The sequence below is a fragment of the Nanorana parkeri genome, unplaced genomic scaffold (assembly GCF_000935625.1).
Source record: "Nanorana parkeri isolate BGI_ZX_2015 unplaced genomic scaffold, ASM93562v1 scaffold1808, whole genome shotgun sequence".
In the NCBI taxonomy this organism is placed as follows: domain Eukaryota; kingdom Metazoa; phylum Chordata; class Amphibia; order Anura; family Dicroglossidae; genus Nanorana; species Nanorana parkeri.
The window spans coordinates 239,918-265,528 of record NW_017308076.1 but is presented as its reverse complement, the minus strand read 5'-3'; the positions used below and the strand labels follow the sequence as shown (position 1 = coordinate 265,528).

The window sequence follows — 25,611 nt, the reverse complement described above, 5'->3', positions numbered from 1 at the left end:
CATACAGGCAGCACAAGTGGCCGCTTGAGGGTGCTGGTGGGAGAGGACGGAAAAACACCTCCTTCCATTGGCAGTCAGTGTGAATACTTTCGTTACATTGGCGGTCAGTATGAATACTTTCCTTACATTGGTGGCCATTGTGAATACTTTTCTTACATTGGCGGTCAGTGTGACTACTTTCATTATATTGGTGCTCAGTGTGAATACTTTCGTTACATTGCAGGTCACATATATATATAATCACTGGCATTCAAAGCAGCAACAAATTATCTGCATTTGTCTTCTGAGTCTATCCATACTATCATGGTGTCATCTATATATCAAAACCATCTGAGAATGAATCCATGGAATTTATCACAATCTGGGCCAAACACTATTCCCCTCTTCCACCAACTGAAAAACAAGTTGGCAATTGACAGAGAACATCTTACCCGCATGGCTACTCCTGATTGCTGCAAATAATATTTATTATTGAACAGGAGGTCATTTTAATGTAATATAAACATCAAGAAAATCCCTCAGGAAACCATCAAGTTCCATGAGTTGTTGTGACTCCATATGAGTGAATTTCCAGATGAAGGGTTATGTACGAGTATGATGATTCCACATTACATGACTGAGTATTATCTGGGACTTTCTAGTTGTAAAAGATTTTAGTAGTTGTAGAAGATGCATACTTTCTTTAGCATAAGATGTTGGTTGCAGAAAAAGTCCAAAAAAGGATTAGCATTTCAGTCAGGCTACCCATGCCCAACTGCATAGATTGATCTGGGGGCTTGGTGATATTTAGCCTGCCTATCCATATGCATGGTGTCCTTCATTACCAGCTTATAGAAAATATTTACCTCTGGACAAATTGGTTATTTTGGTGGACAATACTGAAATTATTGTTTATGGTATTTTGCATATATTTTGTGCTATATTCATAAAACCTTGGTACTTTTGGGGTTTTTTAGTGCAAATTAATTTATATTATTATTACAACTGTTAAATCTCTATTTACATGCTCTAGTTCAGGGGTTTTTTACAAACACTGGAGTGATCAGACGATCGCTCCGGTGTTTGTCCTTCTCACACGGAGGACCGGTAAATATCACTGATATTTAGCAATCCTCTGCTCAGCCACGCACAGAGCCGCTGTCATCATGAAACTGACAGGATGACAGCGGCTCCGATCTCCTACCTGCTCGGCCATCCTGACAGCTGCGGGCGCGGCTTCTCTCCCCCTCACCGCTCCGCCATCCTGACAGCAGGCAGCGCTGTGCGGGCCACATTACAAGGTCCGGCGGGCCGGATTCGGCCCGCGGGCCTTGTGTTTGCCACCCCTGCTCTAGTTGGTTTATACACCATCTTTAACTGGTATTTTTTTTTTTTATTTCAGATAAACTATATGGGGTCTTTAGGGATAAGGATGTTTGTCTTTCTCATATTGATGTATTTAATAAATGATACAAGTTTTACACAAGTTTTACACAAGCAGTGTGACTGATTGCTTTGTTTGAGGGAATTGTGGTTGACTGATTGCTTTGTTTGAGGGAATTGTGGTTTCATGATACATTATAATTGTATCGGCAGCAAATAATAGATTTTTATGTAGGATAATGTGATAATGGATACCAAAATGTTTAACTGAACTAGGAGGTATTGAGATTGTAGAGACACAGCCATGGTACATCGGAAAGTACTATGAGGTGAGTGAAAAGCACTCACCTCATAGTTCTCCTTTAAAGGAATCCTTTCTTTACATGTGATGGCTGCTGTTGCATACTATTAATTCTGCAAATGCAATATGAAAATGCCGGTTGGTTTTTTGACAGGAGTTGGTGAGTATACCAGTAGTTGGTGAGTTTACACAAAAGCAGAAAAAGTACTTGGTATTTACCAGGAATTCCCATGGTCAGTTAAGCTGCCAATACACTACTTGATTTTCATCAGGACCCGGCCAGATTCAAGCGGTGCATGCCAGAATTCAATAGCCTGGTGGGCGATTCCCTTATTTATGCTGTTTAGCATAGACGAGGGAATCAAGGATTTTTTTCTCGCAACTCCCTTGGCAAGTAAAATGGCTCTCGCATATACACTTAATTTTTGTATTGATACCTGATGATACTGCAAGGAATGTCCAGCATCATGTAAACAATTGTGCAGAAGTTATGTAGCATCCATTAATTTTTTTAAAGGCCTGCTCACCAGGAAATGGTATTTTAGTTTTGAGGGGACAACGGTTGATTTAATCGTGTGTTCCGGCCTGATTTGGTGCCGGAACGCACTGGATCACACCCTGGCCGGCTCACTTTGTTTTGGGGCAGAAGAGGGTGTAGTGGTGCATTAAAGTCAATGGCACTCCGGCCGCAGTGCGATCGAACACCCCGGAACGCATGGCACATCAATGCCTGCGTTCCAGTCCGAAAAAAAATGCTGCATCCACTATTTTTTCTGACTGGACCGGAACGCAGGCATTGATGTGCCACGCGTACCGGTGCGGGCGATTGCACTGTGGCCGGAGGGCGTGGCTGCGGTGCCATTGACTTCAATGCACCGCCACGCCCTCTCCCGCCCCAAAACAAAGTGAGCCGGCTGGGATGCAGTCAAGTGCGTTCCGTGACCAAATCGGGCCAGAACACGCTGGGGCTGGTGTGAACTAGCCCTCACCCCAGCCAAAATGCAGTCATGAAGGTACTGCTCTTGTAGCTGTATTTTTTAGTTATTTACATTATGAAAAATGCATCAGGTGAGTGTGATATTTTATTTAACCCAATGGCAACAGCAATTATATAAAAATTGAGAATTCTGCTGAGGGTATTTAGCATGTTTGCTATTCAACTTGCCAGGAGCCATATAAAATGGGATAAACATTTAGATGAATTTGTCCTTCAACATATTAACAGAGTCCCGGCGGCAAAAGTCACCGGGAGTCTGTTTAAACAGCCCCGATGCTGGTGACGTACACTGTACGTCGTCAGTCACGAAGGGGTTAATTGTTCTTTAACTTACCCTAAAACACCACAACACCTTTAGTTTACCAAATGTATAGCCATTTGAACATCAATTTTGGGATGAAGGGGCACACTAATCCTAGAGGCCTCTATCATACTTATTGCAGCACATCTAGTTTAAAAACTTTGAAATACATCTTGTTTTAACCCAATTACCCTTACATTCTTTCTGATTATAACCCTCCTTTGCCCTGGGTGGTTCTTCTTGTGTTTTCCACAATTGGTCCCGTCTAGGAATAGATCATCTCCACAAATTATATAGTAATATGGGTGTTAAACCTTTTGCTACTCTTCAGGAAGAATATACAATACCCCATTATGAAATATTTTATCTTCAAGTTAAAATTATATCATGCAAACAACCAACCCTTATTCGAATGCCCGTAATACTTTCACATCCATTGGATATTATGTCTAAAAGACCCACATTCTTGTGGCTTAATATCTCCTTGAAAATGACAAGCTCTTCCCTGCTACCCATTTACGTCACAAAATGGGCAGAGGAGAGGGGAGTACCATTGGGAATAGAGGACTCGAACCAAATTAGGCAAACTCCTAAGTGATGTACCAGTAGTGTCTATGCATTATTTCTGGTCTGGTCTGGACTATGGTTCGCTTGGGTAGATCACAGATCTTTGGATTTTGACCACCATCTTCTCAACCTGTGAAGGTTTGCTGCTACAACATGATGTATTGTGCCACAGTCCCCAACAACCACCATCTCTCATACCCTGCCCTACCTTTCTTCTTCACCTTAATCTGTCTTCTCTTTTCTGCCCCTACTAGTCACCTATTTTGTTCTTCTTTATCTTACTATGGGTAAATTTCCTTAGAGTCCTTGGTTACATTTTGTTAATTTATTTTTATAGTTGAGAACTGTTTCTCATTACCTAAAAAGATTTTGCGCAATACTAGTGTAGTTTATAGCAAGGCTGTAAAAAAGATGTTTTAATTCCTATACCTTGGTTTTTTGCTTCCTAATTTGACATTATGTATGGGATGTTATTCCACTTTAGTTCAATGCTATTTTTAAAAAATCAACAAAAAATACTATGTTGTGAGGCTGCTCTGTTACCAGAAAGGTTGACATGTGACACTACTTTTACTAGTGTGACTGCTATGTTACCAGAAGCTGGCTTGCAGAACTGATTAATTACCTTGGAGATTTGTATGTAAGGGACCTGATACTAGATGATGACTAAGACTTCTACTACAGACCTCTACCTTGTTATAAGACTTGTTGCCATGCTGACAGAGACTGTAATGTGAACTGCCATGCTTCCGGATAATTTTGTAAGAGACTATCATGCTTTTAGATGCTACTGTCATGTGAGACTGCCTTAAACCCAGAGTTCACTGCCATGTGAGACTGTCATGCTTCCAGAGACTTCTGTAGTTTGAGATTTCCATACGCCGCAAATTTACTACCATGTCACAATGCCTTATGTCTGGACACAAATGCAGTGGACCTAACTTCTGGTGCCCACTGCAGAGATGTTTCAATCTATCCCCTTCAGCCCTGTTGTGTCACCTGTATGTTATTGCAGGAGCTGCAAATGGCATTGTCTCTGCTTAGACTTGGAGCCAGACAGGTTATGTCTTCCCTTGAAAGGTCTACAAATAAGCAAAAGTGCATTACTGCTTTGGACACTTGCAATGGTACACGACATAAACACTGAGCATCCCCCAGCTTGTATAACTGAAGAGTGAGTAGAGCCCCACCCAGCGGCATTTTCCCCTTTCCACCCAACTCAATCATTCCCTATTCTTCACTACTCTCTCCTGATTCTTTTTACTTCACAAAGCTACTAGCTGCTTCTTTTAGCACTTTTCTGTTATACAAATCCAGCTTTCAAATCCCTATTCCCTTCTCTTCTCTCCCTCTTCCCCCTCACTCTTAGAACGATCTCTTAATCCTGGTCCCTTTCACAATTTTTACATTCATTCTCAGTCTGCTCACAGAACACATTGTAATTCTAGACATTAAGTATGCATCAGTAATTGTTCTGTTAAAAACAAAAGCTCATTAATATCACTTCTTTTCCAAGTATTCACCCCTCCTGTGCTTTGTAGAATGTAAAATATAAACGCAGTAAACTGACCAGTGTTCATGATTTCTTCAATTTTAATGCTATCACTTTTCAGTGTAACGGAAACCTGGTTCATGCTTGCTGACACCGCCCCTCCCCCTATTTTCCTGATTTTTTCTACTTCATTTATACACTTGGTCTTGGGACTAATGTTGAAGGGGTCTGCATTTCATTATCGGAGTATTGTCGTTTTCAGCCAATTACTCTTTTCCCTTCCTTGTCTCTGTCTTTTGCATATTTTGAAGTCCATTGCAATGTGATTTTATCCTTCCCTCTGGGGAAATGTAGTTATCTACCATCCTTGAGGTTTTGCCTCTCAGTTTTTTGAAAAGCTACTCTCTGCGAGTTCTTTATTTCCTTTCTGCTATTTCCACAAGTGTGGGCAATTTCAATATTCCTATTTAACCCTTTTGTGACTAGAAGTAACTGATGCCTAGTCGTCTAGGCCAAAGTTAGCAGCATTGGTTACCTTGACAGTGTCTGTATGAGTAATTTATATACATATATATTTTTATATTTTAAGGACATATAAGACTGGAAACTTATTTGTTAATGAAGTCTCCAGTCTGCATATGGATCACTATGTCATAGCTGACTTAGTGATCGCATGGTTGAAAACCACTCTTATTAGTTCCCAGTAGTTTGTCAGGAGGAGTTAGTGACAGCCAGAATCAAGACCCACCAACAGCACAAAGTGTCGGCTGGGGTCTCTCGAAGGGAGGGCATTTATTAATGTATCCCAGGATGATAACTAGTTAATATATAGATTGCAAGCCGAAAGGGGTTAAAGGAAATCCCCAGTCAAAACCAAAATTAACTGCTAACTTGAATTCTACATTGTTCATTTGGCATTTCTTTGTTTTAAATATTTATATAAAAGTACCTATGCCGTAATTTAAAATTAGGTTTCCAGCACCTGAAGAAAATTGCAGTTGTCCCACTTTTTGGGAATCGTGGAACGCACGCTGTGCAAACTGTTGGTGCAATATAAATCCTGTATTATAATTATAATGCGCAATGTTTGTTCAAATGAAACTAGGGATGTCCCGATACCACTTTTTTAAGACCAAGTACAAGTACTTGCCCTCATGTACTTGCCGATACCAATTACCAATACTTTTTCTCAAAGGGACATGTGACATTTTTTCTAAAACAACACAGACTAAAGATTTTAGGGCAGTTTCTCACCCGGGGCTAAATACAGATGCCCCTAAAGCAGAATGCAGATGTCCCCAAAGCAGAATACAAATGTCTCCAAAGCAGAATACAAATGTCCCCAAAGCAGAATACAGATCTCTGCAGAGCACAATAGATCCCACCACAGCAGCACAATAGATCCCACCACAGCAGCACAATAGATCCCACCACAGCAGCACAATACATCCCACCACAGCAGCACAATAGATTCCACTACAGCAGCACAATACATCCCAGCAGAGCACAATAGATGCCACAGAAGCACAATAAATCCCACAACAGCTGCACAATAGATCCCACAGCAGCAAAATACATACCACCAGAGCAGAAGGCTGCAGTCTCAACTGAGCGGCATGTGGATCTCTGCAGGGCTCTCGTACGTACAGGGCTGTCCGGGGCTGTACTGTGCTGTGTGTGGGGCTGTGCCTGTGCCAGGAAGAAGGAGCAGGAGGTATAGAAACGGACAGGCACTGCCAGGGACAGCTACTGCCAGGACCCCAGCAGGCTGCTGAGGTCACGACAAACATTTAAAGGGCCAGCATCGGCCTTAAGAATCAAGACATTTTCACGAGTACAAGAACTTGTGAAAATGCCTGGTATCGGCATCGATACTAGTATCGGAACATCCCTAAATGAAACAAACTGCAATGACTAATGTAAAAAAAATGCTAACAAAAATCTTGAAAAGTTATAAGCTTTAGAAAGAATCTGATGAGAATAATTACCTCTCATTCCAAAAAGTGTATTCAACAACCCAATGCAAACATAGCCAAAGTAACTTTTATAACCTGTTTTTTTTGTCTTGCATACTGTGGGAGGGGTTAAAGCCTATGTCAGATATCTATTGCTATCTGTGTTCTTGTAGAGTAGAATTACTCTTACTTCCTGTGCTGGTGAAGAGGTAATTACACCTTAGCTGTAGTCTTTATGGTAGGGGACCAGGCCCGGCGCTACCGCAAGGCAAGTCAGGCGGCCACCTTACGGCGCTGCAGGGTGAGGGCGGAAAAAACAGGGCATTTTGACATGTTTTTTTTTTTTCACTTACCTTCGGTGCGGGAGAGCAGCGGTCCTAATTTAGCTGGCCGGCGACTGCCTGAGGATCCCGACACGCGCGGCACCTCAGGCAGTCGCTGGCCAGCTAAATTAGGACCCCAACTGGAGCTCCTCCCACCGGACCAGCGCTGACTCGCCGCTGCTCTCCCACACCGAAGGTAAGTGAAAAAAAAAACATAGCGCAAACATCGGGGCATTTTGACAAGTACAGGTACTTGTCAAAATGCCCTGTTTTTACAGGGGGTCGGGGAGGGGGGCGCAAAAATGCACCTTGCCTGTGTAGGCACGAATCCTAGCACCGGCCCTGTAGGGGACACATTTGTTACATCTTTCCTCCTAAAGAAGATTCCTAGCCTGATTTACTTTGTTACCAGCTAGAAAATAGCCCGATAACTATATGACAAGGGACTGCACGCTTACTGTTCTACTAGGTGTAAGCGCTATCAAAATCCAACAACCTTAACTTGCTGTATTTTCTAATTCCAAATTATCTGCCTATAAGGTGTTTTTTATAGTAAATACACAGAGGAAGTAGAAACCACTCTGAACAATTAACTAATTATTTCACCTCCTCAATTAAACCTTTCTAAGTAGAATTTTCTGGTGAATTCAACATCACCATGGGTCCTTAAAAATTTGGAGTTATTTTTCTCCATACTTATGTTGAACTATTTCCTCTCCACTGCTACCCAATGGCCAAGCAGACCTGTACCTAGACAAAGTGCACTGGGCATTTTTTTTTTCCACAAAGAGCTTCTTCCTTTGCAGTCCCAAGCTGCCAACCCCATATTGTGCTTGCCATGTCAAAATGTTTATCTAGCACTATAAGAAAAAGGTTTTTTTGTACAAAAGGTTTTGTAGCTGTATGCATTTAAATGCATGTAACTGTTAGCTGATGAGATTCCAATCACATTTTTAAGGTTTTGGAACACTGACATCACCTAAAAGGGAAAAAAAAACGTACAGGCTGTTACCTTTGCTGTACATATCTCAGTTTAGAACCTTGTCTGTATAGAGAGAGCCCCAAGACTTATATATTATTTTTTAACCTATATACAGTCCATATAGGCTTTAAAGCGTAAGTCAAGGCAAAATGTAAAAAAAATATTCCTAAATCTCTGCAATACATGCACATTTCCCTGTGGTTTATCAATTTAAACATGCTGCAAATACAGAAGAATAGCTGTTGATGTGCAGGAAATATAGTGTGTTCCTACCTTTCTCTTTGACATATAATACAACTCAGTCCCTGGAATTCATAAAAAGCATCTCTGAGTGAATTTGTTGGAAACAGGTACATAGATTTTGTGCTAGCAATGCCATTTATGGTGCAGAGGTGCACTGGGGCAGGAATGTCTATACTAGACACTCCATCCACAGTGCACCTTAGTAATGCTGAGTCTGATAAAATCGCAGACTCCATTTTACGTAGTTCTCTGCCTGGCCCAAAGGCTGGACCAGGGGCCTGAGAACTTTTGTTGTGGGAGGGCAGAGCCTGATCAAGGATGCGAAGTGTCTAGTTCTCCATCATGTCTGCCTCCCTTGTTATTGACAGCAAGCAGTGGGCAGATTACATAGACACAACTGACATTGTCCTGATGGGGATGCTGAGGGACTAATTCCCCATCAGGTCTGATCTGCTTCTGATTAACAGCAAGCAGTGGAAAGATTCCTTAGTCAATAGCAGGCTGTTTGTTGGCAATAGAATCTGTTCACTGCCTGCTGTCACTCACAAGGGTGGCGGACCTGATGGGGAACTACTGTCTCTGTGTTCCCCATCATGCTCCGCCAACTGTCAGGATCATTGTTGCTAAGAGGATGTCCCAGCCGAGAGATTCACCAATCGGCAGCTGACTGTAAAAAAAGAAACGGGACAAGGGTTGCTGGCTGATATTACCCAAATATGGCCATAATTAGGTAATAATGTCAGCCAGCATCCCATGCTTTAAAATGTGTAATAGCCCATTCGTAATTCAGCACACAAGCTTTATAAGTTGAAAATTAAAAATAAAAATACCTCTGATGCAACTTACCTGACGCCATTATGGTTACATGTTTAGTGTTTTTTCTTTTTAACACTAAATGCACCAAGATCAGAATAAAGACACTGTCGCCACATTAGTATCTTTTTTTTTTTTAAATAATGTTTCATGAAGATGATTACAAATATGTCTTTCAGATGCCCTACAATCCTAGTCACGTACTGCACACTTCCCACATGGGATCAAATATTGTAATTAGTATTGTCATTGATTTTCAATAAGAGAGTTTTTGGTTTAGTGATGTGGCTCTGAGTGTAATGCATTGATACATGAGCACGATATACATTTCTTCTCTCCCAGTCATGATGTTACATCAAACAATGCTCTGGATATTTAATTTTTGGTTCTAAGGGGACTAGATGACAAAATCCCCTATGGACTGAATTGAGTTTATATTATCTCATAAAATAGAAATAGGACCCCCGTTCTGATAAACAAGGTAATGGATGAATCATCAGAAGGAGATCTGAAGCCTGTCTTCTCCAGAGAATATAGTCTTGAATGCAGTAGTCAGGTTTTCTTTGCTTAGTCTGTTCAGCGCTAAGGAAAAACTAAATATGAAAATAAAATAAATGAAAATGTCTGGTTGTACATATAGACGTAGAGCTAGTAAATTATATGCATTCCTCACATATTAAAGTGTCACGTTCAATCAAATCCACATCATTGGATCAAACCTCATTAAAGGAGAACTATGAGGTGAGTGCTTTTTAATCACCTCATAGTTCTAGCCGACCTGTGACAATGAGACTGTCACAGGTCGGCTCAGTAGATCGGGAGGTGAGCGAACACATACCGGGTTCGCTCGCCTCTCGATCCTGTCACGGCTCTCTGCCGTGACAGGGGGAGGAGCTGGATTCCCCTCTCCCCGCCCCGATCTGCCAGCGCTGACTGGCGGAACGGACGGGGGAGGGGGCGGGTACAGCTGGCGCTGCCTCTAGATGGGCAGAGCCAGCTTGCACTCATGCAGCTGGGTGGATCCCGTCATCTACGTCGGGATCCGCTCCGGCTGCGGCGTCTCAGTATACCGCGAGCTGTAGCTCGCGGTATACTGAGCTTAGGTTAACGGGAGGATGCAAGTTTGTGTCCTCCCGTTACCCTAAGGAGAACTATGAGGAAAAACACTGACCCCATAGTTCTCCTTTAAAAAGTTATAGTATCTGCAATACTAATTACCTTTATTTGATTATGTGTGGGTAGTGTGGAGTGCGGGTGTGTGTGTGTTGAACTATGAGGCAACAGAAAGAATGTCATTTTTATTATATATCAAAAAAGAAAGATAATTTATTTATCATTTAGGATCTGTTCACACCGTTGTGTTTAAAGTGCGCTACAATGCAGGATCACAGTATGCTAAAAGTGTATGAGAACTAGTTGCCATTATCATTCATGAAGCCCTTCATATTAGTGCATAATGATAGGGGGCAGTGCTTTGCATTTTTTTTTAAATGCTGCATCGTTTGTGCGCATTTCGAAAAATGCATGTTATATTATAGTCAATTGCAAAGCATGAAAACACACTAAAAATGCAGTAAATGTTTTAATTTGTGTTTTTCACACGATTTTCAAGAAACGACTTACAAAATGAAGACAGGAAAAATTATAAATTAAGAAAATGCTTCTAAAATTTGTCTTCTCCTATAACACATTATCGATGATTGAAAAAGTTGACAACTTTTTCAATAATCGATTGTCAATTAGTTGTTGCAGCCCTATTCAAAACACACCAAAACACTTTGTTTTGAGGAAAACGCATGTGCATTTTCTAATGCAATGGTGTGAACAGGCTCTTAGTCATAATTTTCATCCCTGCATTCAGTATTTTTAGAATTCACTCATGTAAAGGTGGAGATGACAAGTTTTTGCAGTTGTGTCAGAAGAATGGTTGGTAGAGTTCCTACAATTCAGTGTTATTGTATGAGTAAGCAGGTTTTTTTTTTCTTTTTTTTATTCACCGTACATAAAGGACAGTGCAGGAAAAAGAAAAGGGTATACATAATACAATCTTTGCAAGTATAAACCAACACGGTCATTTCAAAACTGTCAAAAAACAAACTAATTGTTTAGCCATACAGGCACCTGGCTCGTGCGGTGGGACCGAAGATGGGTAGTCGGGTGTTTATGCCGGCCGGACTGTCATTTGAGGCGTCTGATGGCCCGTGCCTTATTGGTAAGTGCTCTCTTTATCGATTTCATAAAAGAGTTAAAGAAGATGAGGAAACAGCCGACGTAACACCCCGCTGGTTATATGCGGGCGATGATATAGTGGAGAGCACACATGTGTACATAGTACCAACTTATGTGTTAGGTTATTGGATAAATATTAGGCATGGTGGGATAAGGAAGAAGCCAAGTGGTTTATTAATGGTTATCAATAATACCCAGGGTCTGTGTGAAAGAGTGGGGGAGAAGAGAGAAACTTCAGGAGAGGCAGAAAGAGGGGGGGATGCTAGATAAGAGTACGGTATATTATGTTATGATCTCAGTTGCTCTCCAAGGGTGAGATATTCAGGCGAGCGCATAAATTCCATCCAGGGATGCCATGTATTAAAGAATGAAGTATAATTGTGGTTAATTGAGCTCGTGAGGTCTTCCATAAGGTAAATATCGTGAATGCGGTCTAAAACCTGTCTGATAAGTGGTGGTTCAGGTTTTTTTCCAGAGGGCTGGTATACAGGCCCGGGCTGCATTGACTATGTGTCTAGTAAGGGAGCAGGAATAGACACGCATCGGTATATTATTGTGGTGTAAGAGGAAGAAGGCAGGGTCTCGTGGAACCGGGGCGTCGGTAAATTTTTGCGCAAGGGCATGCACCTTATCCCAAAATTGCACAAGGGGCGGGCAAGACCAGAACATATGGAGCATGCCTGCCGAGGACTGTTGGCACCGCCAGCACTGGTCTGGTGAGTCCGAGAATAATGAGTGGAGGGCTTGTGGCGTGCGGTACCATCTGGTCACTATTTTGTAGCCCAATTCTTGGTATCTGTTGCTAATTGAGGAACGGTAAGAAAGAGACAGTAGTTTAGTTGCGGCTTCTGTTGGTATAGCAATCTGGAGTTCCTCCTCCCATCTTGACAGGAACCATAGTGGGGATTTGACCGACTGTTCGATCAATTGCTTGTAGCAGAAGGAGAGGACATGTCGTGGAGGGTCAGTTTGGGTACAGAGTTGTTCGAATGGAGTGAGCGGTCTTTTATGATTATACACCAGTGGAATGGTAGAGAGGAAGTGGGTTAAATGCATGGTGGACCAGAAGTCAAGAGGTCCATATTCTGGTTGAGTATGGAGGGCATGGAAGGAGGGCCACTCCGTGCTCTTCAAGAGATGCATAGCTTTATGGATACCCAATTCTCTCAAAGTCGAGTATGTGTGGTGTCCTATGCCTGGGTTTTTTTCTGTGATATATATTATTCATCATAGTGAATGCTGTAAAACCTATATATAGGTACAATAAATATAACCTACAATATACTGCAATCCTTTTACTTATTTTATTGTGTGCTGCAGCTTGAATGGTTTGTGCTGCCAAATGAGTCCTGTGATTCAAGAGGGGAAATACTTTTCTGTTGCATGGAGCTGGTCATACACGGCTCGAATTGTGGTCGTTTCCTGCTATTTCGGCCAAAATTTGAGTTGTGGGTAGCCCTGCAAGCAAAATATTGGCCGAACACTCCCTGCATCCTATCAGATTCAGTCTCCGTTGGGTATTCAGGCAGCAGCAGGTGCCACAACGGCCCAAATATAGTAGCCGGAAATACAGATTTCTCCATTCACTCTGTTTGGTGTGGATAGGGAATCGACTGAACAAGGGAAATCAAGCCATGTATGACCCAACTTTTGACCTACAGAAGTCTGATATCACCCTCAAAGTCCACAATGACCTGCAGGAGAACACTATGGAACCCCACTTGTGGCTGATCCCAATCTTCCTTTTGCAGGAAAAGTAAGCATTTTCCTGCAACTTAGCATTTTTACTCCATATGTGTTATATCATTACTAATTCACATGTACTTTTTGTATTATTAAGCATAATACATAACTGTATATATGAACAGAAAACTGTACACATGATGCTCACATATGCTATACTTAATACTCCTGGCTGCATTCATTCAGTGTCAGCATTGCTCTTCTCCTCACCCCTCTGATGATCTGGACTGCGCATGTGCCCACCCACACTTCCTCCTTCACAGTGTTCGGGAGTCGGGACTGGGAGTGAGTGGCGCTGACACAGGTTAGCTTGTATTTACCAACTTTTTTTTTTTTCTTTTAATGTTGGGACATATATTTACTGCTTACTAGTTGTAGATATATGCCCCAAAAAAGAAGACAATGCTACTTTAAAGCTGACCTTTACCCCCTTTTATTAAATATCACAGCAGCGTGCAGCTCAGCCCCTTATATGCATTAGTTAAGTAAACTTGTTTTTCATTTACTTACAAATTGAGTTCATCCACTTCTTGGTCCAGTCCTGGCACAAATGATGCAAATGCCAAAGTATTGCAATTTGAGAAGGTTACATCAGCAGAGCATTGCTGGAAAATCTCATCTGTAATCTCATGAGATATCAGGGAAAGGCATTTTCCTCCCCTGAGATGATGTGCATAGTCATGTCCTAGTCACATGTCTAGTCACATGTGCCAAAGTTCCAGGAAGTAAATGGAGAGCTAGTAATCAGCCCTTAGTTAACATGGCCACTGTCAGAAGACTGGGGCATTTCACAGTCCATTGTGACACTGACACATTGATTGATTATTGTGGGCGCGGCATAATTCAAATTTTATATTTCTAAAGGTGTGTTTCTTGTTAGTATCCATGTAGCTGTCTTGTAATACTTCTTCAGGTTTAGCTCCTTGTTAACAATATGAAACCTACAGTCTGATGCTGGGTGATGCTTAGCTGATCTTGAAGAGCCAGGTGTCTTTTTTTGGCACGCAGCAGTGACTGTCTCAAACTTGCTTTCCAAGGAACATGCAGTAGACTGATTGCACTTGAATTCAGACGAGTAAAAACATGGCAGTTGACCAATTTGGCAGACATGCAAAAAAAGTTTGAGAGAGGATCACAAATCTACTGTGACCTTTAATAGGGAAATATGTGTGTGGGGAGACTCATGGAAAATGTGCATGGGCTTGGATTAGATTGAGGAATCTATGTGCTAATCTGATCTGTCAACTCTAGGGTGAGTTTCCAGGCAATGATTATTGTTTTACCTCTTTTTAAATTAATTTTTTAGAATTTTTCCTAAATAATATAAAGCAGAATACCAGACAGGCATAAAACCCCCAATTAATGCAGTTATGTTCAATAAACCGTAATTCAATGAAATATTAAATGCAGTAACATGAGTTTGACTCGATATTCCCCGTACAGTATTATCAAACTTGAAGAGATAGGGGGCAGCACCAGGGGCTAATCAGGTATGCTGCAATGCTTAAGGAAAATGCTGACCAGGAGCAGAGAGAAGAGTGAGCAGGAGGATGAGTGCTGCTTCTCCATAATTGTCCAATGACAGCTGGGGGTGAGACAGGTGACCTTGGTATATTGCATAACTGCAGTTGTAAAAGTCAGCTCATCTAGTTGGTTCTGCTGTCTGGCAGGGATGTGTAGATCTCATAACTGGTGGACAGAAATACAAATCACTTGGCAGGTGAAACCGCTCCAATATATGTATTTCAGCTGGGGCTGCAGCTCACGATTATTTTCATAATCGATTAGTTACCTAATTTTTTTTTCCAACTAATCGATTGGTTGTATAAAAAAAACCTCCCTCTCTCTCTCTCTCTCTCTCTCTCTCTCTCTCTCTCTCTCTCTCTCTTTCTCTCTCCCTCTCCCCCAACTATTCTAATCGATTTTGTCGATTAGTTGTTGCAGCTCTAATTTCAGCTGTGTATAACCAGTGTGTCTGAAGTTTAGCTTTAACAAAAATTGCTTACATATGTCTTGTTAGATTGTATTTCATGTAACCGGATGTTAGGCAAAGATCACGTTGGCTCATGGCAACCCTTTTGGTTGTCTTTTGAAGACTATGCATTCAGTTTTCTTGGCTAAAACAGCAAAACTTTATTTTATAGCGACATAGTGACCAATGTCGCCCAGAAGAAGGGACCCTGCGTGGCCCCTGCATCTCTCTCCTGAAATCAGACCATATTTACTTCCATATTAACACAACGTCCAGAGAGCTTGCTGTGGAGAAAAATATGAACAAGCTCACCTGAAATAAATAAAATGTATTTATATACTGAATGCTATTATTACATATATTACCCTCAGAGGATCCGCATACATTCTTTGCTTCAGTGGTCCTTTGGCAAAGCAGTGCTGCAGTACTTCTGACGTTATCTCTGTTTTTTTTTATTATTTTTTTATTACAGCCTGCTTATTACTAAGCACTGTTCTTGCTCTTGACATAGCTCCAGAGCATATTAGTGTGTAACTGTTAGTGCTGGCAAATTATTAGACAGGATTTCTAGGCAACAAGTGAATTCAGTCAGCAAACTCTTTCTATAAAGAAACCACAGCTATGTTTAAAGTGTAACTTTATTGGAAAAACAAAAATGTTCTAACAAGAAGGCTTTTAGTGTACAAGAGTTTCTGTATGTCTCTTCTACAATAAAAGCTTCTTGGTTTCCTGCTAGCAGGGCTCTATAGATTGTACATTGAGCTGCGATATCCTGAGCTAGCCAATCAAAATAGCAGAAGATGTCTACCATATGAAGATGTCAGCTGTGTCGAGGGAAGTCGCAAACATCATATCGGTGGATCGGAGGGAAGTGTTGTGGGTTTTAGCTGCACTTTAAGATAGAAAGTCTACTGCATGTACCTAAATCGGAGTTCTGTGCAATTCACTGTAGCCAGAATCCATAGAGCTCTACAGCAGGTTTGAACCTGGTTGGTGGCTGTGAGGAACTGTTTAGTAATAACAGTTTGAGCAGGTTTTTCCTTTGCGAGACAACAAGGAACTAACCGTTTGAGTTTAGAAATACCACTCCTACATTACAAAAGCAAACGGTTATTACAAAAACCAAGATCATTGACATAAAGCAGTGTGATGGACTTCCCCACTATAACTATATCTGAATGAGAAACAGAAACCCTGAGCAGGTAACCAGTGTTGTCTTTTTGCATTTCAAGGTTTAGTTGTAACTAAAGTATACATTACACTCCACTAAAACTGTACCAATGGGGTAAAAAAGACTCAGGGAATTGCCTTAGTTGCCAGGGGACTAGTGCCAGCCTGATCCATATGTTCTGGAGATGCCCCAAACTCTTTCGTAACTGGAAGGGGATTGTGAAAACTACTAATAACACTTTTCAAGTCGCATTACTCTTGGACCCTAAGATTTGCTTATTGGGCCTTATTGATGATGAGCATTATAATCTCCGATGTACTAGACCCACTTCTATGTCTCAACTTTGAGAAAGTTGATTCCTCTTAAATGGCTATCCCCTGATTCTTCTTCTCCTAGATAATTGGCTCTCTCAGGTTAATCTCCTTTTGCCCAAAGAAAAGTTGGTTTATATCTAGGGATGCACAGATACTTTTCGAGTACCAGTGCCGATACTTGGCATTTTCATGAGAACTACCAGGGTTGCAGCTGGGACCTGGCTCTGGCACTCGACCACTGTCCAGAAATCATTAGTCGATATTGTTTTAGAAAAACTGTTGCATGACAATAAACAAAAATGTATCAGTACTCGTACTCGTTTGTAAGTACTCGGCAAGTACCAGTACTCGTACTCGCAAAACTAGTATCCGTGCATCACTTTATTTATAAAAACAAAATCATACATTAACCCCTTTGTGACGGGAGACGTACAGTGTACGTCCCGGCACTTTGTGCCTATATGTCATTAATGAATGTCTCAGTATTGAGGCATTCATTAATGAAATAATTAAGCTTTTTGTAAAAGCTTCTTCCTTTCATTAATGAAAGAATGAAGCCGTTACATGCAAATACAGGACCGCAATTTGCGATCCTGTATTTGACAGCTGAAAATAGCAGAGAGGTAGCAGTGACTCACCTCTCTGCTATTTGTTTTGACAGCTCGAGAGCCCGATGTTTAGATACATTTCACTCAAAAGATACAATGTATATCTTTTGAGTGAAAATGTATCAGTTCTGATCGTCTAGGCATGATCAAAGAGCTTTTAGTGAGATCTGAATCTGACTAAAGTCAGGATCAGTCTCTAAGGTTATTATTAGCTGTTCCTAAGTTTGGAGCAGCCTAATTGCCAAAACATTTTTTTAAAAAGTTAATGTATCAAGAAGTCATAGTGACTGCTTGATATAAACTAACAAGAAAAAAAAAAGGTTTTTTTTTAATTTATTTTTTACAAAGTGTAAAAAAAAATTAAATAAAGTGTAAAACAAAATTAGGAAAATAAAAATATGTAAATTTATTTTTTATACTATAATATAAAAAAATTCTAAAAAAATAATAAAAACTTGTGAAAAAAGTGTTTTCTTTTAGTTTTTTTCCTCGTTTTTTTTATTTTATTCAAACTAAATGAGGGGTTAGGTACACATATGTGATATAATTATATAGCCCTATCTGTCCTCTAAAAAACAAAACTAGCTCAGTCATGAAGGGGTTAAAACAGAGATGCACAAATCCCAGGAGCTCCGTGTGCTCCTTACAAATGACAGCTGCCTCCTAATTTTTGAATTTTTCTCTAGTGTAGTCTTGGAGCTCAAAAGTATCGGTACTCGTACCTGTACCGAGTACTGTACTTGGTATCTGTGCAACCCTAATTATATCCATAGAGGTTGTGGTCTGGCTCCCCCTGCTTTCCTCCTTTTAAAATGTGCTGTGTTGAAGATTTATTTGTGGGAGAGAGAATGGTAATACCCTTATTCTTTCTATTACGCTGGGTATCCTATATACAGTGGGGCAAAAAAGTATTTAGTCAGCCACCAATTGTGCAAGTTCTCCCACTTAAAAAGATGAGAGAGGCCTGTAATTGGCATCATAGGTAGACCTCAACTATGAGAGACAAAATGAGAAAACAAATCCAGACAAATCACATTGGCTGATTTGGAACGCATTTATGTGCAAATTATGGTGGAAAATAAGTATTTGGTCACCTACAAACAAGCAAGAGTTCTGGCTCTCACAGACCTGTACCTTCTTCTTTAAGAGGCTCCTCTGTCCTGCACTCATTACCTGTATCAATGGCACCTGTTTGAACTTGTTATCAGTATAAAAGACACCTGTCCACAACCTCAAACAGTCACACTCCAAACTCCACTATGGTGAAGACCAAAGAGCTGTCGAAGGACACCAGAAACAAGATTGTAGACCTGCACCAGCCTTGGAAGACTAAATCTGCAATAGGCAAGCAGCTTGGTGTGAACAAATCAACTGTGGGAGCAATAATTAGAAAATGGAAGACCATACAAGACCACTGATAATCTCCCTCGATCTGGGGCTCCACGCAAGATCTCACCCCGTGGGGTCAAAATGATCACAAGAACGGTGAGCAAAAACAGGAGCACGTACAGGACACGTTTGACCTCTGTCATTGCCAACAAAGGATATATAACAAAGTATTGAGATGACCTTTTGATATTGGCCAAATACTTATTTTCCACCATAATTTGCAAATAAATTCATTCCAAATCAGCCAATGTGATTTGTCTGGATTTGTTTTCTCATTTTGTCTCTCATAGTTGAGGTCTACCTATGATGCCAATTACAGGCCTCTCTCATCTTTTTAAGTGGGAGAACTTGCACAATTGGTGGCTGACTAAATACTTTTTTGCCCCACTGTATAGGGAAGGACCTTACCTTGTGTTCATATTAAGGATAAGGATTTACTCATTCCGGCTTGTTGTACTGTATTGCTAAAGATGTTTTTGGGGGGATGGGTATGGCGGTTCTAGTTTTAGTGTTGTTTATTGTTTGGTTACATCATTTTGATTTGTGTTTGCTGTAGATATTTTGCTGGTTTTGTGTATCAGCTACATGCTATTTGAATAATACAACTCACATGGTTTGTTACTATGTAATTACTGTTTATTCTTGATTTATACTATACATCATATGTGGCTGGAATTAAACTTGATATATACACTTGGAATATTGTAGTGTGTTGTATTTTGCTGTACTTCATTGTGGATGTGGGGTGCTGTGTCAAGCGGCACCATACTGTTTTGTCTTTGACTTTTTTCTTTTTGTAAGCAACCTGTAAAAAAGTTTTCAAAAACCCTAATAAAAAGCATTTATCATTGGGGCATTCCTTTTCTCCCACTGACCACTAACACCAAGCATTTGTCTTCTTCTGACCAATGGAGCCAGGCAGTTTTCTGCCACTGACCAATGCTGCAGGGCATTTTATTTCCCACGCCACTGACCAAAAAAGCCTGTGTCTTTCTTCCCACTGACCAATAAAGCCTGTGTTTTTTCTTCCCACTGACCAATAAAGCCTGTGTTTTTCTTCCCACTGACCAATAAAGCCTGTGTTTTTCTTCCCACTGACCAATAAAGCCTGTGTTTTTCTTCCCACACACCAATTAATGCAAGGCATTTTCCTCCCACTGACCACCAATAGCAGCTCATTTAGTTTGACTTCTGCTGACCAATGATACTGAGTATTTTTTCTCCTACTGACCAATGATGCCAAGCATTCTTTCTTCCACTGACTACCAACAGCAGGGCATTTTTTTTGCCCACTTACCACCCAGGCCAGGGTTTTTTCCCCCCCTTTCAACTGACCAGCAATGTGAGGGGTCTATGTTATATAACCTTAACTGCTGCAATCTTTATACTGTGCTGTATGTTGCATGCCCCTGGCCAAAGTGTTAATTGTTAATTGCAGTGTATATTGTGCATAGACTCAGACTCTATTTACCTGCACCCCTTTAAACCATGTCCAATATTAAGCCCTATGCAGCCATGAGCCCTTTTGTGGGTGCTGTATTATTCTCTATACATGCTGTCCATCTTTATGAAAGGCTAAAGTTGGGAGGTATGTTATTGCAGTCACTCACACAAATGCTTGGTGTTATTACTGCAGACACTGACCAATGTTGAGGGTTATTATTGCAGTTCTAGTTTATTATTGCAATCTAGTGCAATCTAGTTTATAGCACCCCCGTTTACTTTCTAAATATAAAATTTTAGTTCAATCTGAGTTTCTTAAAGTTTAACATTTAACACAGAAAGGTAAAGAAACAAGTTCACTTTGACAAAAATAAACACGGGACAGTTTACAAAATACAAACATTACACGTGTAAGGCATTAATCTATGGGCCAATAGGTCTGTGGATATTAGCAACAGAACAGTCAACAGTATCTGAGCGGTTACGGTTTATCAAGATCAGTGGTATTACCTGCAGCCCAATGCATAGTAAGCATACGTTGGTATAGGCCCAGGGCCATCTGTGGTGTCTCCACCCAATACATCCAGATATTGTACCACCGATGAACGCCAGTGACGCGGGATAACAGTCCTGGCTGCCGTGAGAAAGTGACGGAGAAGGCCCCTCTTCGTTTTCTTGATTTGATCCTGGGACCATGGACAAGAGTAGAATTTTGGGGTCGTTAGCAATAGCTGTTCCTGTCACTCTGTGGTACATCCCCAATACTCCCCTCCAGAACCCTTGAAGCTGAGGGCAGCTCCACCAAATATGCGTCATGTTTCCTGGGGAGGCAGCGCACCTCCAACAGGCATTGGCCACTGTAGGGTAATACCGATGGAGGACCGTAGGGCAGCGGTACCATCTGGTGCGTATCTTAAGGTTTTTCCCATGAGCCCTGCTGGCCACTGACAGAGAGTGTGTGAGAGCAAACGACTTCTCCCACTCGTCGCTCGTAAAAGTTAGTTCCAGCTCGCGCTCCCAGGCCGACGTGTAGGCAGGTAGCGTGGGAGAGGCCAGGAGGGAGAGTAGAGAAGGGATACCACGTGGGAAGGAGGTGTTAAGGCCAGGAGGAGGGAGTCAAACTCTGTTGGCTCCCCGCCGAGACTATCCGGCCCCTGGAGGGAGGAGACAAAGAAGCAAAATTGTCCCTCCGATAACCAATCCCCAGGGCCTGGGCCAGGGTGGGTTCCCACTAAATATTTATTTTTGATTGAGAATATGAATTAGACATTTTGTTTTATATATCAGGCACTATCAATATTATGCAAACATTTTTTGCCACAAAGGGTTGAATACCCCTGCATTACAGAAAGGCTGTATTGTGAATTTTTTGGGGAGTCAGAATATTACACATCCTAATGCTGTGTAATTAATAGCATATTTTGTATTAATAGTATATTCTTATAGAGGATTTATATTGTGTCAACCGTTTGTATAGAGCTTTGCAAAATAAAGGGAGGCAGTACAGCTACAATACAATGTAATGCAGTTCAAGACAAGAGGGTTAGGAGGGCCCTGCTAATCAGATTGTATTAAAGTTCTTCAGTTCTGGTGTGCTTGGAATATGTAATAGCAGTTTTAGAAATAAATACATTCCAGCTTTATTCTCAGCTCATCTGTGCATCAGTTCTAGGTTCAGTGGAAAATACTACTGCACAACAGTATTTTGTAAAGCTTGCGTGAAAATATATATGAACCATTATGTTCAAAAATGACTAAACCCAGACAAATGTACTCCTTTGCCTACCAAATATGTTTGACAATAAATTGCTTTTGTTGGGATAGTGGGCCATTGTTAATGTCAGTGAAATAAATAGTGCTCCATTGATGGTGTCAGTTGGGGGGTGGGGAAGGTGCCCCATCATTGGTGTCAGTTGGAGGAAGCATGGTGTTGGTGGAAAGAATAGTGCCCCATCGTTGGTATCAGTGGGAGGAATAGTGCCACTTTGGTGTCATTTAAAGGAATATTGCAGAAAGGCATCATGGCACACTCACAAAACCAGCATGTAAAACAACATGTCTCACCACTAAGGATAATGACAGAGGTTTGGATACACGTCTTCAGCCGAGGATGTGTAAGCCGCACTGCCGCGCCAAGGCACCTCTTATAGTGCGGTCCTAACTCTAAACTATGAGAGTCTCCATCTTGGAGCACATGGGGGCAGAAGATATCAAATTGGGTGCAGGTTTGTCAGGAGGACGCCCAACCTCCTTAAAGGTACAGAAACACACAAGGGATCCCGCACATCCTATTGGCAGCTGAGAAACCCCATGCGTCGCTGCACCAAATCGGTCAAGCAAAACAAACGACAAACGCATTCAACAATTTGTTACCAGTTATAAAGTAAGGTGAACACGAAATGGGCTTTGAATAGTAAAACAGCAGAAAGGCATCATGGCACACTCACAAAACCATGTGCTCCAAGATGGAGACTCTCATAGTTCAGAGTTAGGACCGCACTATAAGAGGTGCCTTGGCGTGGCAGTGCGGCTTACACATCCTCGGCTGAAGATGTGTATCCAAACCTCTGTCATTGTCCTTAGTGGTGAGACAAGTTGTTTTACATGTTGGTTTTGTGAGTGTGCCATGATGCCTTTCTGCTGTTTTACTATTCAAAGCCCATTTCTTGTGCACCTTACTGTATAACTGGTAACAAATTGTTGAGTGCGTTTTTCGTTTGTTTTTTTTAAAGGAATATGCCCCTTCGTTGGTGTCAGTTGAAGGAATATGCCCCTTCGTTGGTGTCAGTTGAAGGAATAGTTCCCCATGATTGGCATAAGTGGAACGAATAGTGCCTTATTGTTGGTTTTAGTGGGGGGAATAGTGTCCCATTGTTGGTGGCAGGGGGGAGAATAGTGCTCCACCATTGGTGTCAGTGTGAGGAAAAGTGCCCCATTATTGGTGTCCATGGAACCCATTGGTATCAATTGGTGTTAGCCCCCATTCACACCTATGCGTATTGTAATATGTGCGTCTGTCGCGCGACCGTCACGTGGTTTTTTACCGCGATTCGCGGTAAAAAAGTCGCGCGATTCCAAAGGCTACTTGGCAGTATACAAATGGAAAACGCCCTACAAAACGGACCAATACGCAGCAAAAAACGCTCCGGGACCTTTTCATGCGTGGGCCGTTTTGTAGTGCGTTCGGGACGGGCGGAAATACGGACAGGTGGGAACGATACCATTGACTACAATGCTATTTATTTTTTTGACCGTTTTGTAGAGCGTTCATCGAGCGTAGGACGCGCTACAAAACGGTCAGGTGTGAATGGGGCCTTAATGTGAGAAATGGTGCCCCAAGTGCCAGTTAAAAATAAGCATAGGGCCACAATTTGGAGACCATTGTCATAAGGTAATAGGATATCTTCCTGGATCAACGTTCTGCAATTTTTTTTTATTTTTTTTTCTTACAGATACTAGTAACCGTCTTACGCACTTAGAAACAACCCATTCTGCTGAGTCAGTTGCAAATTAGTGCAGCTAAAAAAGTTTTATGTCCCGAGTTATATTACATATTTTTTTATTTTTACATGGGCATTAACAGGTTCCAGATATGATTCTTACTTAGCACAATGTACACTTACCTTTTTTATTTCTATATTCTATATTTATAATATTCTTCTGTTTTGTTTCTAGCTTCTCATCGGAACGGCCAGCATTGAACGTTGTCATTTTCCCACTTTTGCATGAGAACTTGGCAGATGTAATACGAGATGTGCCCATGATACATTTGGATGAAATAACCCTATTTAAAAGCAGAGTGGCAGAGGAGCCACCAGATTTGTGGTGCTAATGTTGTAGATTGCATAAGGCTGGACATAGAGCAACCAATGTTGGTAAATTCCTAAACCTTTGCCAACTATTATACAAAACAATATTATATTACTGAAAGACTTTCCAACATTACTAATATTTTTTGTGGGAGGGGCTTAATCTTTATATGTTAATTAAAAAAAAATTGTAATGCTTTAAAATGTGTGTCGTGGTCTAGAGAACTGAATTCATGAACATGTTGTTAGTGTTTTTGATTATATACTAATGAAACGTGTTATAAAAATGATGTCTCTGGAGTGCTTTTTATTGAAAACATTGAGTACAATTCCTTGCATCACATTTCTTCTTTCTTGTAATGGGGAGTGTGACGGACCCCCGTACTCAGGATGAGTATGTCCGCCGCTGTCTTCTTCCTTGCTGAGGAGATATTGGAACCTGAAGATCTGTAGCTCCCAGTTTCCCCAGTCACTAGCCAAGGCTTGAGTGTAGGGGTAAACAAACTCTGATTTATTGAGCAACTGCACAAACTTATATACAGCAAGTGATGAAATCAGAATATAATCGCATCACATCCACCCTCCCCTCCCAGACCATCGGTCTGCTCAACACCACAGATGTCCACCTGCTAACGAGCTCCAGACAGCCATAGCAGGAGCCTAGCCAGAATGTCATTGTTCTGAGCTCGCTCAGAGAACAATGGGAGATAACGAGGGATGGTGCTGATAGTCTTTCCATAACCAGGTCACACAGCATAACGCACTCAAACATAACCCAACACCAATACACATTTAACTTATAAACTGATCACCATGTCGTCACAGGGAGTAGCCAGCTAATTTACATGGCATGAAATATGTATATATATATATACACACATACATATATATATATACTACAGGGGTGTGGGCATTTTTGAAAAAACTACTTGTCCAAGGACTAAAGTGGGGGCCCAATCTACTTGTCCCTCATGACAACCTACTTGTCCTGATACAAAAAAATCATTTTAACCAAAACCGTCTTTAGCAGTGCTAAGAAGCGCTTCTCATTGGTCAGCGTCGTCAGGTGACTGCGTTGGCCAACAAGTGCTTGCAATTTGCGAGCGAAATTCAGAATATACGGAACAGGTACAGAGAGTACACCCGCACTGGTGGACGGGAAGGACCATTCGCCGAAAGGTAAGTATATTGGGAGGGAGATTTGTGCGGGTAATTCCATTTTCCCAAATTACTTGGGAAAGTGAATTTAACCTTTAGGGTTGGTGCAGACTTGGGCAATCCCGGGATGCGCGATCATGTGCGGTTACATACAGTGGTTGCGTCCGCATGTATGGGGTTACATCTGCGTGGCAATCGGTGAAAAAAGGTACATGTATCTTTTTTCGCGACACGCACCGCGCAGTGTTTTCAACCCCAATCGCGTGGGACCGCCCGGGCGGTATTGCGTCGGAAAACCGTGAGATCTGCCTAGCGGGACTGGAGTGCCATTAGAAAATAATGGCACTGCCAGCGCGATCGGCGGTGGTGTGTGATTCCGTGACCGTCCAGCCATCCGCTCGGATTCGTGCACGATGACCGGGCAGTCATGGATCGCACA

General features: G+C 41.5%; 1 protein-coding gene across 1 annotated transcript in view; it reads left to right on the top strand.

Moving 5' to 3' along the window:
* FBXL18 (F-box and leucine rich repeat protein 18) overlaps positions 1 to 24,166 on the top strand; it is a 47,668-nt gene extending 23,502 nt beyond the window's left edge. Inside the window, exon 4 of the mRNA XM_018571674.1 lies at positions 23,881 to 24,166. Within this exon, the coding sequence (XP_018427176.1) occupies positions 23,881 to 24,037 (157 nt within the window). The 3' untranslated portion in view covers positions 24,038 to 24,166. The remainder of the gene's footprint in view (positions 1 to 23,880) is intronic.
* Positions 24,167 to 25,611: the final 1,445 nt, after the last annotated feature.